The sequence below is a fragment of the Meleagris gallopavo genome, chromosome 4 (assembly GCF_905368555.1).
Source record: "Meleagris gallopavo chromosome 4, MGAL_WU_HG_1.1, whole genome shotgun sequence".
Classification (NCBI taxonomy): Eukaryota; Metazoa; Chordata; class Aves; order Galliformes; family Phasianidae; genus Meleagris; species Meleagris gallopavo.
In genome coordinates this window covers 13,611,787-13,630,171 of record NC_139407.1, presented here as the reverse complement: position 1 = coordinate 13,630,171, position 18,385 = coordinate 13,611,787, and the positions used below count along the sequence as shown (strand labels likewise).

At 44.8% G+C, this 18,385-nt stretch overlaps 1 protein-coding gene across 4 annotated transcripts in view; it reads left to right on the top strand.

Annotated features, from left to right (window-relative positions):
* Positions 1 to 18,385, top strand: part of FBXW7 (F-box and WD repeat domain containing 7) — a 162,052-nt gene that overhangs the window by 116,985 nt on the left and 26,682 nt on the right. For 3 of the 4 annotated variants that reach the window (XM_085222212.1, XM_085222211.1, XM_003205441.5), the window contains exon 3: positions 15,459 to 15,541. In XM_085222212.1, coding sequence (XP_085078338.1) covers positions 15,459 to 15,541 — 83 coding nt within the window. Of the gene's footprint in view, positions 1 to 13,009; positions 13,256 to 15,458; positions 15,542 to 18,385 lie in introns of those variants that run through there. The other variant, XM_085222213.1, reaches the window with a different exon arrangement.

The window sequence follows — 18,385 nt, the reverse complement described above, 5'->3', positions numbered from 1 at the left end:
CCTCTCATCTAGGATTGTTCTTGATGTAAAACATGTTTAGCTGTTTTTTGTCACCTTCCCTTAGCTTTGAAATGAGATATGAAAATCACAATAACCTCCTCTTCTCAAAGATTTTTCTCTGCTATTTTCTACATGGTGGCAGAGCCCAAAGTCACCCTTTCTGGTCTGTAAAGAGGCGCTGATATGGAAATTTGTGGTTCCCAGCCATTGCCTCAGGGTGTTTTTTATAACGCAAAGGTGGAAACGGTATCATGAAACTGTCTGCTTCCCAGCCAAGTTTAATCTTTGGCTGCTGTAGCCTGGTTAAACCTTCAGCCTGTGGGCCTCTGACTCCATTTGGTCCCAGTAAGCTGGAATCTCTCCTGCATCTCAAAGTCGTTCTTTGAACGGACAACCTTACTACTGGGGAATATTGATGCTATTTGACAAGCCCTTATTATACACATTGAGCTGTCTGTTCTCTTCCTTTCCAGCTTCAAGATCGCTCCCCAAAAGTGCTAACAAATGTAATAGGAGGTTCCTAAAATTAGTTTAACATAGAGAAGCAAATATACTCAATTCTGTTATTAGTTTAATGCAGATCAAGATAATATTCTCACCTCAATTCCAAAGGCCTCGATAGGAATAATGCAATTCAGTTCTGGCACCCCTACAGACAGAAGGTTGTATAATTGCATTATATGGAAACCACTGCAAGCTGCTTCTCTTTTTCCTTTCAGTTAAAAACATTTTGAAGGCTGTAATGCTGGTTTGGGGAGGGGGGTGTACTTAGTGCTTAACATCTGAGTACAAGGAAATTTATTCTTTCCCATATGGTCTTCCAGAGTATTTCTGAGGGTGGTGATTTTCTTTTGGGGAGATGAAAAGCTGGAAGAACTGGTACATGGTTTAGAAAGACCTGTCAGAGATAGAAAGCTAATTTGCATTCCTGAAATTCTTGTGTTGTCTGGAAAGAATCAGTTGATAAATTCTTTCAGGCTGGAGTTTTCGTTGAGCAGGACCACATTTGCAGTGATGTAGACAACGCTTTTCAGACTCCTGGTACAGAGCATAAGCCAGATCCATAGCAGGGGCCCAGCCTTGGTCCATATAATTTCAAACTCCCCTCAAAACACTTCTTGACTCTGTCAGCTGGCTGGTTGCAGACTGACCTACAAACAAGCTCCAGCAAAGTCAGGCGATAGGTGCAGCTCTAGAGGAGCAGGCAGTATACCTTTAGCAGAGAGAAAAGATTTACTTTGTTTTAACCACTGGCTCCTATTTCTGTAAGTGTTGTATATGCTTGAGGACAAGTTATGCTGAGAAGCTGAAGATACTTTGTTTATTTGTATATATAGGTGGAGATAAAACTAAACAAATATTAACTGCCAGATGTAGATAAAGAAAGTAGGTTTCAAAGAGAGAGGCTTGAATTCAATCTGCTGGTAGTTCTCACAGCCTGTATGAATACTCCTCAGGCTGCTGTCCTGGTTTTCTTATATCTTTCTTGTGTATCTGCTAACCTTGTAAGTTGGAATTCCGCTTTCTGCTGCAATAAAAAAAAAACAAAGCATATAGGGATGGGGAGTGGGGGTGGGTACTGTCATGGTTTTTCTCACTTCTTTTCCTTCTGAGATGAGGTTTCTTTTGCTACGGCCATCTCTTTAACCTTGTTGTACCCTGCCTCTGTTTGGAGAACAGCTTTAGGATCACAGCTCTTCAAATCGGATACCTTTCAGGTTGTAATAGATGTCCCCTGAAAGTTGGAAATGGGAAATGAATTGGATTTTCAGTGTCTTAGAACTGTTGACCTGTGTTTTAGATCAGTGTAGACTCTGTGCTGACTCTTCCTCTTTTTTTCTTTTCGACATTCAGTGTGTCATACTGAACAGTGATCGCAGCTCACTACAGACATTTCTTCAGCTCTTTTCAGAGTGCAACTCATCCACCAGCTGTCCACCTGGTGAAAGAGAAAAAAATCTGTTCTTCAGCTAGGCACACACGATGTAGCAATGTAAATAGTTATTAGCAGGGAAGTGCACGAATTCCAGTCAGTGTAAATGTTCTTCCTTCTTGATATTCTCACCTGGTAGGAGACATTTGACTGTCCTCTGTGACATGGCAAATCAAGTACTAAGCATTTTTTTTCCCCTCTATTTTTGCACAAAGAAGCACAAAGCTTACCCACATTTTCTGTTAGGAAGATACTGCTTTGAGAGCAGCTATGTGGTGACTTCTGACTATAGCCCACACATCTTGCCACAAATCTTAGAGCTGTCTGTCTGAAAGGAAGAAAAATTCAGGTGGCTCTTTGAAGGAGCGTACTGATAAGGAGACTGACATCTCTGTCTTCAGTTGAAGGTTATCTTATTGTTCTAGCTTTTAACCGGCAGCCTCCCAAACCTAAAGTGCTGCTCTACATTACAGGCATGGTTAATATCTTTAGCAGTTTGGCAGGTTGATTGCTCAGTCTAAACTGAACACTGACTATTTCTTTAAATCAGCTTTTTGCCAAAGTTTTTGTTAGTCAGAATCAGTAAAAGTTTGTAGGCTTTTTGTGAAGCACATGAAAAGAGTGTCACTGTACAGTTGCGGTTTTTGGATTTTTTTTTTTGGGTGGCATTCCAGAAAATGAGGTTACTGAGAGTAGTGTTACACAGAAATCCGGAAACAATTCTCTGTTCCCAAATACATGGACTTCAAATAATTTGTAGCCAAAAGAGACTTCAAATGAAGTTTGCCAGAAATGTAGCAGAAGTCAACATAAAAGATTCCCTCATAGTGGTCAACCAGTTCGGCTTTTTGAATCAACACAGCCTAAGTTTCTAATCCCCTTGGCAATAGTGGTCTGTCTTCTAATTTTAGTTTCTTGCAGTTTGCAGTTACTTGTATGGCACAATAGACTAGTGGAAAAAATCTGCATTTTAAAATAGAGTGTTTGAAGAACAGCATAGGCATGAGTCATACCGGTCCCTGCAGGCCGTAAAAAAAGCTGTGGACAGTTAGTGGGGAAGAAGTGTATTTAAACTTTGTTCTTGCCAGTTCAGATCACTTTATGCAAAAGCGTGAATGAGGTTGCAGTATTCCATTAAGACTGTTCTTATCAAATTTTAATGGGGAAACATATTCATACTAGCAGAAAATGAGTTCTTCCCAGATTTTTCTTTTAAATCAAATATTCTTAAACGTTTTCCACTTTCATCCTGTCTTTCCCTGGAACATCAGCAGGCGTGTGACATATGTAGCAGGGTTTCTTTTTCCATTTCTGTGAGGAAGGCTGGCATACATAAGCCAGTTTGACATGGGTTGAATATTAGAAATGAAATACAGTAATAAAAGGAAGGTGAACAAAAAACCCCTAGAGTTTGGTCAGAACATCTCTGGCATAACTTGAGCAATCTTAGAGCTAGTCACATGCTTTAGCAACTGCTTTCAGTGAAAGAGAAGGAATAGGAAGTAGGATATGCTTGTGCACAGGCTTTGCTGCAGTATCTTTAATGCTTCTCATGCACTAATTTCAAGTAACAGTTTGTAATATTTTGCACGTTTCGTTAAGATGCCAAGAGTAAGCTTTCCTCTCACAACCTATCACGTTGGTGACTTGGGCTGTTCCTATATTCCTAGACGTTTTGCTTTGTACTATTTCATTAGTTTCATTTCTTTTTTAAAACCTTGGTTGCCGTCTAATTTTGTGGCTGCAAATGAAAGCCAACTATTGCTGGAATCTCTAATTTACTCCATCCTTTCTATAAATGTAGAAATTCGTGGGTTTTGAAACTTGCAGTTTAGATAACCCACTTGCTGTTTATCCTGCAGTGAATGGGTTTTTGGTGTAGGGAGCTCTTCAGTTGTATCACACTGACCTGACAAGTTGTCAGAAGTTTCTGAGAAATGATAATATGTCAAGTCTGTAGATATGGAGAGGTTGCAGAATGCAGCTTCTGTTCGTAGTAGAAACAAGGTATTTGAGTAGCTTTTTGAAATTGAAGTGTAATTATTATAGCTTGATAAACGCAGTATAAGCTTTTACTGAAGGAAATGATTTTCCAAAAGAAGCTTGGACCACGATGGCAAGCTGTGAACGTTTTTTTTCTTATATGCTGTAGTTCTAGACTACCTAGGTATCACTTCTTGGAAATATCATTAAAAGACCATGCCACCTGATTTCATACCTTTTGCATTTACATGAGATTCTGTTATCAATACAAGTTCTGGGCTTGACTATAGATGTATTTATCCCTAATGTTAAGTAATGCTAGATTCAGTGCAGCAAACATTGTTTAACAATTTTCAGTCCTCTCTTTTGGATGTGAGACTGCTTACCCTTAATTATGCAGGGCTGCATTTCTTGTAGAGGCAGATGAGTGTGCTATCTGGTTTCTAGACGTCAAGCACCTGTTCAAGGAAGAGTTTGTTTAGCTTGGGCAGGTTTCCTAGCCTGCTTAGATCCCTTTTGATGCAAAACCGTGTAAGGTTAATGACAGTGGGTTAGGGAGACTTCAAAGAGCCTGGTGTGACCCCAGCATGCTTGGCATGCCTTTCTGTTCTGCAGGGGTTTGCCATCGATTCTCACAACCCGAAGAATGCACTTGGCAAGAAACCAACCCAGGGAGGCCCCAGGTTGCCATGGCCAAGCGTCAGGAGGCTGCAGGAAGGTCTTGGTACCTTCCCTCTGCCTGGCTGTGCCCAGGAGAGGTGTTGACTCAAGCAGGTGCGATGTGCGTGTTACCTTTCTAAACACAGGTGATGCTTCCCAGCACGGCCTACTGGGTGCTGTAGCTGTGTGTAGAAAAGCAACCATTTACATGTACTAGGGATGCTTGGGGCTGTGAGGAATCAAATATCTTATATGTCCTGCAGCCCTGACATGCTCTTGATAATGCTTGGGCACTTGTATAAGATAATCATGAGCATGAAGCCTGACAAGGAAGGCAACATCCCACTGCAGTGCTACCCAGGGGCTGGCAGTGGGTTGTGGGGGCTCATGCTGACCCACACTACTGCAAAGAGAGTGGGGAGTCACTGGTGCCAGATGATATGGGGGAGAACTTCACATTATAAAATCCTGCAGGATGCTTTCCCAAAGTATTTGCAAGTTTGCCTTTGTGCACTTTAGGCATGTGCACAAGTGCGTAATGATGTATCTTAAATGAATCAGACACCTTTATTCCACAGATTCTGTGTCTTATTTAGCATGCACCATGCCCAGGGCTGTCTTAGCGAGCAGCTTTTTAGAACTGAAAGTATCTCACATCTGTGTCTCCAGCTCTCATGAATGCTTGGTTTTGTAATCTTTATGTCTGTAGGTAATGCAGTCAGGAAAATAATCTTGACGTTTTTAATAGTTTATTCTTCAAATTCTTCCTAAAATCCTCTGGTATGATCTGTAATTCTAGGAATTATTTTGCCAGTAGAAGGGGGCTCTCCACTAACCCCTTATCATTCTCACAGAACTCAGATGAGGGTCAGGAACTGTTTTGTAAATAGATTTCTTCTTATGATGCCGGATAAGCAAATGCTTGCCTTGACAATCAAAATTAAGCTATCTCCCATGAAAACGAAAATAGGAAACAGATCAGACAATGGACAGTAGATACCAGTGCTTTGTTTGCATTCAGTGCAAAGCACAGACTTTTTTGGAAATTCCCCCCAAAGTCCAAGCAGACCTCTTCTTTGTGCAAAGGTGATTTCCTGATTTCCCATCTTGCTCGTATTTGAGTGAAAGTGCTCGAGCTGCTGCTGATCAAAGGCAGGAATGCACATTCCTTTAATTAGAATCATTCTTACCAATACAAACAAACAGAACCGACCCCGTTCTGCTGTTGAAATGTTGAAAAAACAAACTCATCCCTGTTGTTTTTTTCTTTTTTCTTTTTAGCGTTGTGATTGTGGTACATTTGTCAGCGAGAAGGGTTTGTGCTTCGTGCATAGGAGATGGGATTAAATGTCTCAGGCACATGTTTTTCTAACTTTATGGACTACATCTGGGGCATTCAGCATCGGCAGAATCTGTGAAATGATTATAATGGTCATATAAAAATTATTAAAAATGGAGCCCGGGGGTGATATTGTAGAAAATGACTAGATGAATGCCCGCTTGGTGAGGCACAGGCTGCTGCCTTCGCGGTGCCCCAAGCCTCACGCCCGGAGCCTGGGTGGCTGCCGCGTGCAGCTCTGCTCCTGATCTCAACTGCAGGTGGGACCCAGCGGGGCTGGCGAGGGCCGCACGGTGCCGCAGGGCTGCATCAGGCTGCGTGGCTGGGCTGGGGCCACCTGCTTCTGCTCACTGACATGAGAGCTGCTGCATCGCGCCACAGCCCACTCAATGTGAACTTGAGTGATTAACGCGGCTATTACTGCGTCTATAAATAGAATTCATCTCGCAATGTATTAAGTTTAATGATATAATAAATAGATTATAGTTAACTTTAATAGGAGCACAATGAATGAAGATGCAGTTCTTGAGATCTGCTGCCATTAGCGAATGTTTTGCAGGTTGCATTATGTGCAATACCTTCTTTTGAAAAATGAATAATGTGCTAATGCTGTAGAGGCAAAACACAAGGAAAAAACCTCATAATGTTCCCATTGTGCAGAAAGCAGGTGGGCATGTGAAAGTGCAGGCTGCATTAGCGACCTTAATTCTGCTCCTTGCAGCATGTGTTATGAAAAATCTTTACGTGAGAGTTTTCCCAGTTTTAAAACAAAGCGTATGAGACTTGTGCATAGGTAACTTCCATGCAGTTGCTGTCACAGGGAATTAAAAGCATTGTGAAGCCTAGCTCCACTGATATTTTTTTCATCTATCTTTTTCTTCAGCTAGGAAAGAAAAGGCTTTGGGAAGAAAATGTCTTGTTTTGCTTTCCAGTGAAATAATACACAGTTCTAATGAGACTACCTCCCTGGAGTTTTAACATGACATGTTTAAGGAAGGTTGACGTTCTTACCCCAGCCTGCAGTTCACCTTGTAGTGCATGTTTTGTGGGAAAGCTCTAATGCTTTTGTGTCCGTTTTTATTTGACAGAGGCTTAAGTATGTTTTTTTTTAACGCAACAGAGTTGCTCCCTGGTAACAACACAGCCCCCTTGTCTGGGAGGACAAAGCCTAAACTGCAGTCCCTTACCTCGTCACCCAGGATTGTAGTTGAGCAAATGTGTGCTGTAGCTCTCCTGGGGCAGAACAGTCCCCAGAGTTGTCCCAGGCCAGCTGCTACCCTGCTTCACTGCACAGCCACACACTGCCTGCTGCAGGGGGGTGCCAGCATGGAAGTGGATGGCCAAGGGCAGCTGTAGGCACGAGATGGCTCCTTCTAAGTGCCTGTGCTGGCTTAAATGCATGTCCAGCTATAGCAGAGAGAGCAGTGACTGTAGGTGTAAATAATAGGTTTACGGCCTCAGCATGGGGCACGTGAGTAGCAGTTCTGCCTGCCTTTTCTCAGTGCTGTATTTGGCTCACAAAGTTTGTTTTGTGTGCCTGTTATTACTTGCTTGCTCCTGCTAGCTTAGTCGTTTGTCAAGACGTGGTGAAAGACTAAATTATAACAGGTTTAAAGGGGGGGGGAAAAAAAAAGGGAGGAATAAGGTTAAAACTGGTTCCCCTCAGTCTGCATGAGCTCACTTACCCAGTTTGCAGAGCATTCCCACAGGTGTTTGTGCCTGCAGAAACACAAGGGTGAGTGCCACACAGGAATGTGGATGTTCTGTGATGCTAGAACATCTTGAGCTGGTGTTGTCTCCAGGAAACTGTGTGCAAATGTCCCCTCAGCAAATGGATGTGTGACAGCTGTGGCTGTAGTCCTTTCCAATAATCTAAGCAGATGTTTCAAGTTCTGTGCCCAACCAATGCAGAGGACAGGATAAATGACCTTCAGAGGGGAGTTCTGCTCTGCTGGAGACGTGGGGATGCTTTATTACATTAAGCCTGTCTTTGCAGTCTAGCTGATCTTGAAATGTAATTTGAAGTTTATTCTAAATATCTAATGATGAAGTCTATTCCATACACTTCATGTATAAATCCTTCTCAAAACTATTTTTGTGGCCATTAGATAGTACGCCTTTTGAATCCTAACACAGAATATTTAAAACTTAAATTATTTTTTAAGATAAATGTTAAAAGGGAATGGTTTATGAGAAATGTCTGCCAAAGATATAACACCTTTGAAAGTGGTATTTATAAAGTTCATACTACTCTCATAAAATCAGGATTTATTAATAAATATTGATCTGATATTCAGTTGTTATCTATGCCTATTTAATTCCCTGGGGGGAATAAGGCTAAAAATGTAAAGGCTGTTTACAGTTTTAGGAACTACAGTACTTTACTTTATGTAGAAATAAATAATATTAACATGGAAAACTTGAGTGTGACAGCAGTTTTTAGAAATACTTAGCCTAGAAACATTATGCAATTAGTAAAACAATTTAGTAACACCTATAACACAAGGTATAATGTCCTTGCTGCTGCATCTAAGTAAGCCTTTGAAGGCTTTGTGCTGTTTCTCATTGTGCCTCCTGCCTCATGTGATGCTGCTTGCTTTGCTTCTTCTCAAACTTCAAGTCCCTCAATTCTGCAGCTGTGAATTACTGATCAGTATTGCAGTGATTGGGTTTGCATGGCATGAGATCATGAGTTAGAATTTGCCTGTATCTCTGTTGAGACATACATGTGAGTACGATCCTCACTGAGTCTCCTGCTGAAATTATGAGTAAATGGATTATAAATTTCTCCATCTGAACTGCATTTCAGGGAGTTGAGGTCCATTTTCTTCCCGCTTCTTAACCAAGATGATGACTGTTGATCGCAAACTTGCACGCTTAAATTCATTTCTCTAAGTCTGTGCTGTCACATCATTACTGTAATTACACATTCTACGCAAATGTTTGGTGACAGCAGTGTGGTAAATTATGTTATAAGCCTATGCTGCATCCTTTCACTTTGCTGGGTATCTGAATATTTTCTTGAACTCATCAGCAACCTAATACGTGCATCTTGCTCCACTTACAGATGTGGAGTTTAACCTTAAAATCGCTCCTGCTCCGTGCTTAGGATGCCCGCTAATACATCTTAGATCAGTGACAGCTGCAAGGTCTGCCTGGCCTTCACTGAACTGGGAGAAACCACAAAAGCATTGGCTTTCCAAGTTCCCATTGGCCCATCTCATAATGCATTAAAAAAAATTAAATGTCTAACAATTATAGTAGTGCCCTTCTGTAGAGGAATTACTTTGTACATGTTTAACATATACTACAGGATGGGATTTTTCCCCTCCTCTGTCAGGATTTCACACGAGTCAGACTTCTAGCATCTGCCTTTCGCATTGACTGAGTGGGGAGCATAGTGCAGCACACCTACGTATGTAAGAGCCCAAGCTGCAGTTAAATGTCTCAAGCAGATGGCAGAAGTACCTCTCTGTGGGGCCGGATTCTTGCCTGAATGGGAGCATTTGGCAAATTAAATGAAGTATGTGGTCGGATGGAGAGGTCAAATATAGAAGACAAAGTGCCGAGTGCTGCAGCTGCCCTAATTCGATTATGGAGCAGAAGGGAAGTGCTTAAAACCTAGGCTGCTTCAAATCTGAAAAAGGGAAAATAACTAAGCCTGACTGTCCTTCCTGGGTCCTCGTTGATGTCTCTGGGTTAAATCATATGCGGCTGAGGACTGGCCCCTCTTGATTAGGGCATTTGGTTTTCCGGGGTTGAAAAAAAAAAAAAGCAATCTTATTAGACACCACACAAAAATCCTTCTGAAACGTCTCTAAAGGAGGCAGTCTGCTAAATGTCTGCTAAATGTGCCGAGTACACAGAATCCTTTCTGGCACTGTCTTGAATGATGCATTTACCAATATTAATGGAGATACCAAACCATATTGCTCCGCAGTTCCTCCTGCGCGCATTCTGTGTGCAGAAGGCACATATGTGTATATGAAATGCCAATTAGGCACGCAAACGTGTTTTGCGTTCGCTGGTTGAAGCACCGGCATCTTCCCAAAATGCCAACTGTCCATTGTTACAGCCAGAACTCTTCGCTCCAAAATGTTTCTCCAACCCAAAATCCAAAAAGGTTGTTTCTTTGGCCTGTTGCATTATAATCTCTGTTCTTCTGGGGATTATATAGCTCTGCGGGTGATTTCTGTAATTCATTCTGGTCTTTCATTAGAAGTAATAGACAATCTTAATTACAGCATGCCACATGACAGACTGGTAAAGGTGCTAGAAATGTTGCCAACAGGAAAAGAATTGGATGATGTGAATATTTATTAATTAAGAGCTGGCAGTATGACGGGAAATAAGGCTGGACTTGTGTCCAGTGGAAACTATGTTGTTTTGGTGTGGGCATTTATCTCAGAGTCACAAATCATATTGGGGTTTTAGGAACTTGACAAATTAGCTGTAGCAAAACAAAAGCAGCCTTTGAAATTGAACATATGTGAAATAGAGAAACACGGCAACTTTTGATGTATTTTCTGAAATTGTTTTATAAAGTCCAGTTAGCCTCACTGTATGTTAATTTGCAATGAGCATTTACTCGATACCATTAAGTATGCTTAGAGCGTATTAAGTTACCGCAGTAAAGATTATTGCAAATGTCAGTAAAGATATAAATGGATGCATCATCTCTGCTACTTGCTGTTGGGTTCCCAGAAGCATCCGAGGGTCAGCGGCTCAGCTGTCCGCTATTCCATTTCCTAAGGTGGTGCAGAGTGGAGCTGCTGTGCCCTGCAGCGCTGCACAGTCCTCACGGTTTGGTTAGTTCTCCTTGACTTATGCAAGGCCTTCAGTCATCTCTTGTGCTGTTCCATACGACTAGTGTCATGGCGTATTCCCAACTCTGAACTCTGCCGAGGTGGGTGGGCACTCTGGGGAGGAGCGGGCACCCAAGTGGAGTGTCGCTGTGCCAGGGGCTGCCAGCCTCACCTTCAGGCAGATGGTTATGTGTTGGTGGTGGTGGACAGTCAAGAGTGGTAATGCTGTAGGGAAAAATATTCCCTGAGATCCGTGTGCAGTGTTTGATTTTTGCTCTGAGAAAGGTGGGCTGCTTGATGAAAGGCAGTCACCATTAACGTGTCAAAATCTGTCAGGGCTACCTCTAACATCAGAACTCCAACCCTTCTTTGCACGTAGCTGTCTGATGCACCAGATTTTCCACCACAAACAGGTGGTTGCTGGGGTTACTGCGTGGTCCTGGCTGAGATGAGATGAGTGATTAAGTCAGTGGGATTCTTACCACGAGAGAATACCTGCCAATCCTTCTCAAAGGAGAAGGAATCAGCATCAGCAGTACTCCATAAGAGAGAAAAACAGTAATTTCTAATTATCAATCAACATACTGCTTATCCTGAAGCATTCTCTTCAAGGAGGAACCCTCTCATGGGTCAGGTCGCACTTGTGGTGGGGTGGGGAGAGGCTGCTTGCAGGGTGTCCTACCCTCACTGCAAGGCTGGGGACAAAGAGAGGCAGGCAGGATCCTGGTGCACCGTGTTGGCCGTGCCTGTGGATGAAGTACTTCCACATACCCAGAGCAGTAATGCTCTCTGCTGTCATTCTCTGATGATTTGAGTATTAATTTGCTTCCTGTGATTATTTTATGTGTATGTGCAGCCTATGGCTTTTTCCTTCCCTTTTGCGTGTGATGTGCGAGCAAAGGAAGACGGTAATAGTCTCTAGGGATGTGTACAGCTCTCCATATCTGAAGTATGAAGTCAACTCAGGACCATTTTGTTCTCATAAAATATACAGCACTGCAGTTTAATGGATGACGGCGTAAATGCCGAGATTTGATGGGCAGAGCCATTTTCACTGGAGATGGAATGGGCTGAGGACTCTGCGTCGGCCAGGAGATGGGTAGGACTGCAGAAGCAGTGCCTGAGTGTGCTGCGTGCCAACACTCAGCGAGCGCACTGAGCTGTAATAAAGTCTTAGTACAGATGAGATTTTTTTTTAAGTACTGATGAGTAGGCTGAAGGATCTTGCAGAAGGCAATTCCTCTCCGTTAGATACGTGGTTTTCTCTACTTTTTTTCATAGTATTCTGTGTGATGGAGAAGATGGTTTCCCCTCAGGCCAACAGGCTAAGGCTCCGTGTTTGGCATACGAGGCAGTCGAGCAGCCCCAGCTGCAGCACAGTGCAGGGCAGTGCTGCGCCTTCAGCTCCTCTTCCAGGGATGCTCTGCACCGCTTTGTTTTTAGCACTCGGGCAGAAAACTTTGCAGAACAGCAACCAGGCCGAGAGGAAAACTGCAGGAGATGGAATGTATCATTTCAGAAACTCAGCCGCCCCCAGCTGCCCGCCCGCTGTGCCGGTTGCAGGTAGCCGAGAGCCCACCCGCGGCCCCAGAACTTCCCTACCCTTGAGTAGAAGCGTAGGGGCGCGCAGGTGCGTGGCCGTGCGGCGAGCGCTCGGTAACAGGTGTGCTCCCCCAGGGCCCCCGCAGCGGGGCGTCCGTCTCCCCCCCTCTTCCCCCCCAGCGGGGCGGTGCAGGGCGCTGCAGGGGCGGTGCGATGTCCCTGGGAAGCCGCACCGGCGCTGCCTTCCGCGGCCTCGGCGCAGCGCGGCCCCTCGCCATTCAGTCCGCGTTACACAATTGTTGGATGCGGCTGGTGCACCTCCGGCCTCCTCCAAGCCGGTCGGGGTCTATTGTTTACCTGGTAGAGGGTATTTTAGCATTTTTTTTTATCCCCCCCCGCCCCTCCCGACAAACTGTAGCGCGTTTCGAATAATTCTAAAATTAATCGCACTTTTGAAGGACTAATTGGTGTCCGCGGCAGGCAGCTGTGTCCGAGCGGCGGCCGAGCCGGGGGCGGCGGGCTCATTATCATTAGTGGGAACGAGCTCGCTCGCCGCCGCCGGGAGCCCCGCGGGGCCGGGCTCGGGGGAAGGCCCCGACGGCGCGGGGAGGGGCGGCGGGCGCGGGGCTCCCGGCCCGCAGTGCCGCGGCAAGGCGGCTGCGGGGGCGGGCGGAGGGAGGAGGGACGGCGGGAGGAGGGACGGGGCGGGCGCCGGGGAAGGAAGGGAAGGAGGGAGGGGAGAGGGGAGGGAGGGGAGAGGGGAGGGAGCCGGCTCCGCGCCGCGCAGCATCGGGCCGAGAGCTGCCGTGCCGAGCCGAGCCGCCCTAGTGCCCGCCGCCGCTGCCGCGGCCGAGCATGTCGGGGCGGGAGGCGGTGAGCTACCTGCCGGAGAAGGGGCTGTACTGCCAGCGCCTGCCCGGCCGCCGGGCGCGCAAGGGAAAGCGCGCCGACACCATGGGCTTCTACGGCACCCTCAAGATGATCTTCTACAAAGTGAGTACCCCGCGCCGCGCGTCCCCGCCCGAGGGCTGCAGTGCGCAGGGACGCGGCGGGGCGGGCGGCTCGCTGCCTGCATGCCGCCTGCCCGCCGAGCCGTGCCGCGCCGGCCGCCCTTCTCCCGCACCGCAATCCCAATTATCGCAGCGAACGGCGTCGGAGGGACCTACGCTTTCCCGGCGGCCGCCTGCGCGCTCGCGGGGACACGCAGCCCTTCCGCAGTTCCTCTCTGGCGGTTGCAGCAATGCCTCCCTTGGCCGCGTCTTGCCGCCGGAGCTCCCGGTTGCGGAGAAAGTTTTATCATCTCCATGTGCTAAATGACGGTTTTCACGCGTATTTGCGTAGCACCTCCTGAGATGCTGAAAGTCTGCCCGTGCGGCGGACCCGAGGGGAAAGTTCCTTAAAATGACAGAAAATTAAGCGAGAAAGAGATCGTTGAAATCGTTAGGCAAACGGCCGTGGAACCATACGTAAGAATCGCACGTTGGTTCCGTTGCTACCGCGAAGGAGTGAGTCTGGGTGGCCGCTCGCCGTGCTGCGGGCTCCGTACTCGGTGCCGGTGAGGTGAGCTCCCGGAAACCGCGTCTCCCTCTGCTGCGAGCCCGAGAGGCGATGCGTTAGGAGCGTGTCAGAAAGGTAGTTTCCTTCCCCACGAAAAGCCCTTTCTGAAAAGTCCGTCCGTGGTAGAGCCTCTCGCGTACGCGATGGTTGGCCTGGCACAGAGATGGAAGACGGTACCGGTGGTTTTGCGGCGATGCTCGCAGCCCGTCTCCAGGGGAAGCCTGGGGGCTGCTCCTCCCAGGCGCCGGGGGTAGGAGCAGCGCGGGGAGCCTGGCGGTTTGGCAGCGCCCGAGGCGTCCTGGTCCGCGCTGCCATCGTGACACGCTGCGCCGTCCCGCGTGGGCACGGCGGGGATGCGGTGTGCGGCTGCGGGCGGCTCTCCCCGGCTTCCTGCCTCCGTAACCAACCGCCAGCCACACCGTCTGCAGTGGCTGTTTGTTTAGGGAAAGTGAAAAAAAAAAAAAAAAAAAAAAAAAAGAGGACCATCCTGATTGGATTTTGATTTGTTTTTACTTGTAGGGCTGATGTAAGAAACAGTTAAATAAATGTACTGTAACACGGTATTTAAAAAGATCAGATCAGTGTCATACGTAAGATGCTAACTTTTAAACCCCGTATCTTAAATATAACATTTAGAGGGGAAAAAAAAAAAAAAAAAATGAAAATGTTGAAATTGAAGTCTGAGTTGTTGCACAGGTAGTTCATGCGTTTTGCAGCTCACGGATCTGAACAGCAGTAAGTATCCTTCTGCTGGCTAAAGTGCTCCAGTGCATTGCTTCTTCAAAAATTAAAGCAACAAAACCCACAGAAACTGTTCAGCACAGCAGCATCTCACTGGGTCCAGGAGCCTGTGGTTAAAGATTACCCAAATACGTGAAAAGTAATCCTTATTTGTTTGACTGGATAAATATGGCTTTCGTTGGTTTCCATCTCTCCGGTAATTTTTGCAGACCGGCTTCCCCTGTTAGCAGCTGCCCTGCTCATTATTTGGTTTTGATCAGATTTAATTGAGGGTGACATTCAAGAGCGAGATTTACTGCTTTTCATCCTTTCCCTTTTGGTGAAAATGTCTGTTACTCTCTTGGTTGGTTTTACTGCAGTTCCATGACTGTTGTCATACTACAACTTTAAAATAAAAGCATGGATGAAATAAAACACATATTTGAATTTATTTAGGCCTGAGAGTGAATATTTACTTTATAATGCTTATAGTTTAGCTGTAGAGTTTAACCATTTGCACGCGACTTTTGGTAGTGAATCTGGGCACAGAGGAGGAAAGGGGTTGGTTTAGGATTTCTCCTCCCCTCCCTGGAGAACAGAGAGGGACCAGCTCAGTAAATAAAGCGACATGGAGTTACGCACAGTTTTAAGCATTTGAAATTAAAGGAATGTGATTCCAATGGGTTTTGGACCTTAGACAGCATTAATATGTATGTGCATCATATAGAAATACATATCAAGTATCGTTAGCTAAAGCTCGAGACTAAAATATTGCTTTGACTGATGTTCTGAGCATCGACTTTGTTGAAATCTACTATTGAAGTACAAGTAGAAACACATAAATTTTACAGAAGTATGCGTAAGTACAGCCTGTTGTGTCACTAAACCCCTCTTGTTACTCTTTTCCCTCACCTTACAGATGAAGAGAAAGTTGGACCATGGCTCCGAGGTCCGTTCTTTCTCTCTGGGGAAGAAACCCTGCAAAGTCTCAGAATACACAAGGTAATTTTTTTCAATAACAGACCGCTGGTTCCACGATTCTTGGGTGTATCTATCTTTCCAATTGCTAAGCCTGGGTCATTGTTCCTCTTAACATTAAAGCACTGCGGAGCAGAGGAAGGGTGGTATCCGTGTTTGTGTGTTGCTTAGCTAATTTAAATCACCAACACTGAAGGTGAGTTCTAATGAAGTAACCAGACTTGCACATTTGTTCGGTTGAGGTTTGTGTCTAATTCTAAATATAGCACACCCGTTTACTTAGCGACTTTTCAGGGGCCTAAGCATTCGTGGGAATAAAATCAATCAGCCTGTTAAAAAGGGACATAATGATAAACCTAAAGACTATTACAAACTGTGATCAAATGTATCACTTTGCTATGGCAACGGGAATGAGAGAATGGAAATTTATGTAGGCAGAGCAGACCATCTGATCTTAGTGGGAACACGTGTGTGCTTGCTATCCATGATGTGAAATTACAGAGGGCTCTGGTGTGCTGCTGTGCTCCTGCCCAGTGCTACATGGCACACAGTGTGCCCCTCACCCCAGTCAGACCCAAACAGGAGAGGCAGGCTGGCAGAGGAGGCCCTGGATGCACGTGGTACAACTGCAGCTCTTACTACACAGTTGCCATAACAATTGTGCTCTCATGCTGCACTGCTTCCCGTTAGTTTTGAATTTACACCGTTATACGTTTTTTTCCCCTGTAGGAAGCATCTTCCCTCCTACAAGCATTGTGCTCTCCTTCTAAATGTGTCTGGAGACATTATTTTTGCTCAATATGCTATTGTAGCATTCAACAACTGATCTTTCAAAAGTATTTTATATCTCTTCCTTTAAGAGATTTGCCAGGTGGTGAGTGGAAAAGTTAGGACAGCGTGAAGAAACAGGTTCCCTAGTTGCTTTTCTGATACATAAACACTGCAGCAGAGAAAGAGAGACGGTGCCTTGTTGCCCAGAAGCACGTTTTACAGCTTCTACCTCTCACAAGCTGAGGCTTCTCCAGGCTTTTCCATTCTTCCCACAGCAAAGTACTTTTGTTCACCCACCCGTTCTTCATGTGGCACATCCTTCTCTGCTCTCATGTAAAAGCAAACAGTTCAGGAACAAGGAAAGTATGCTTTTTGTCACGTGTATCTGTCACGTTCAAAGGAACTGCTGCACTCACCCAGCTTCCACAGAAACCCGGCTGGCCCTTTCAGGTGGTTGAAAGCAAACAGAAAAAATAAAGTATGACCAAAAATCTTGTGGTTTAATCTCAGGTCAAAGGAAAGACGCTTCAGGTCTTGCTTTGAATACCTGGTTTTGAATGAGAACCAGTTTACCACAGGAGAAATTAAAGTGTACCTGTTCTTCTGTGGCAAGCTCAAGGCTATGTAATTGTTCACATGCACCATAAGCCAAAGCTGAGAGCCTTTTTCTGGAACTGAAATGATAGGCCTTGGCACTGTCTCTGTACAGGTGATGAGAATGAGTAGGCTGTAAATACCGATTTTGTTTTAGAAAGGTATTTTCTATTGTCAACGATTGGATTTTGTGTCATTATTGGCATAAAAGAATCCTTAAATAACATCTTATCCTCTCTCTTAAACTGTTCGATTGTATTTTCTGTAATAATGTTTAGGCAAATAATGTGGCTCTTGTGTCTGCTTTTTCATTTTGCCTGGGATCAGACGCTCTTTAACTTGGCAGGTCTGATGAACTTTGTTTGCATATACCAGGTAAAGCCAGTAAATGAGTGCCATTAAGAGGATCCCGGATCTCTGAAACAGTATTTTTATATCACATTATCTTTATGTTATTACTCAGTAAAATTAGCAGCAAAAAAAAAAAAAGAAAAAGAAAAAAAAAAGCCTATTGAAATCATTCTTTTCTTTACCTATTTGGGTAAATGGTAGACCATGCTGATTGTCCTTCAGAACAAAGAAGACTGAAGAGTGAAAAATGTGTAGATTATGATGAGATAAATATGAAAATGAACCTGCTCTGCATCTTTGGAAGCTATTATTGTAGCCACTGAAATGTCAGTAAACCCCTGAAGCTCATACCTGCTGAAGAGTTGGGCTTATCATAAATAACAGGATTTTTTTTGGAGTCCCAGGACTGTATTCAGAATTATAATGTTTGTGAAAACACCATCCTACAGTTCCAGATTTCCTGCTAGGGAATACAATGTTGGCATTCTGTGACCAAAGTACTTTACATTACGTTAGGAAAAAAAAAAAAGATAACTCAGCTGTATTACAGTAGACTTCTACAATAGCAGCTTAATCCCAGCTTTTTTTTTTATAAAACCCCATCCCATATGAATGAGCTGTTTTTTAACATGTCAGACTGCAAAAAAAAAACTGTAGTTCAGGGAGCACCTTTGGCTTCCCTTAACTTCAGCCCCCCTTTATGAGTTCCTGTGTCCTCCATTAACACACAAACTGTAAAACACTAATGAGTACTTCAAAGGCCAATTCCAGTCACTAGGGCAGTGGAATTGTTTGATACTTGTAGCTTTCTGTCAACAGAACATATTAAGAGCTAACGATAGATATTTTTCTGTTTGTTGACGCAGCAGCAGTAGCACGTTACATAGAGATGAGACTCTTAACTGGCTCCCTACACCTCTGTCAGCACATTGAGAACAGTCAGAAGGCACAAATGCAGCCCAGAGAAAAAGGAAACCCTCCGGCAAGAAAAGGATTATATGACCATGCATCCTTATGACAACATAGTGGGCAATTGATGGAGCAGCCATTTTTTGGCCCTGGCAGATTAGTAGTGCAGTGGTGGAAATGAATTTTTTGGGAGCAAGGGATGAAAAGGCATCAGAGAAACTGATGCCTCAGGCAACCAGCAGA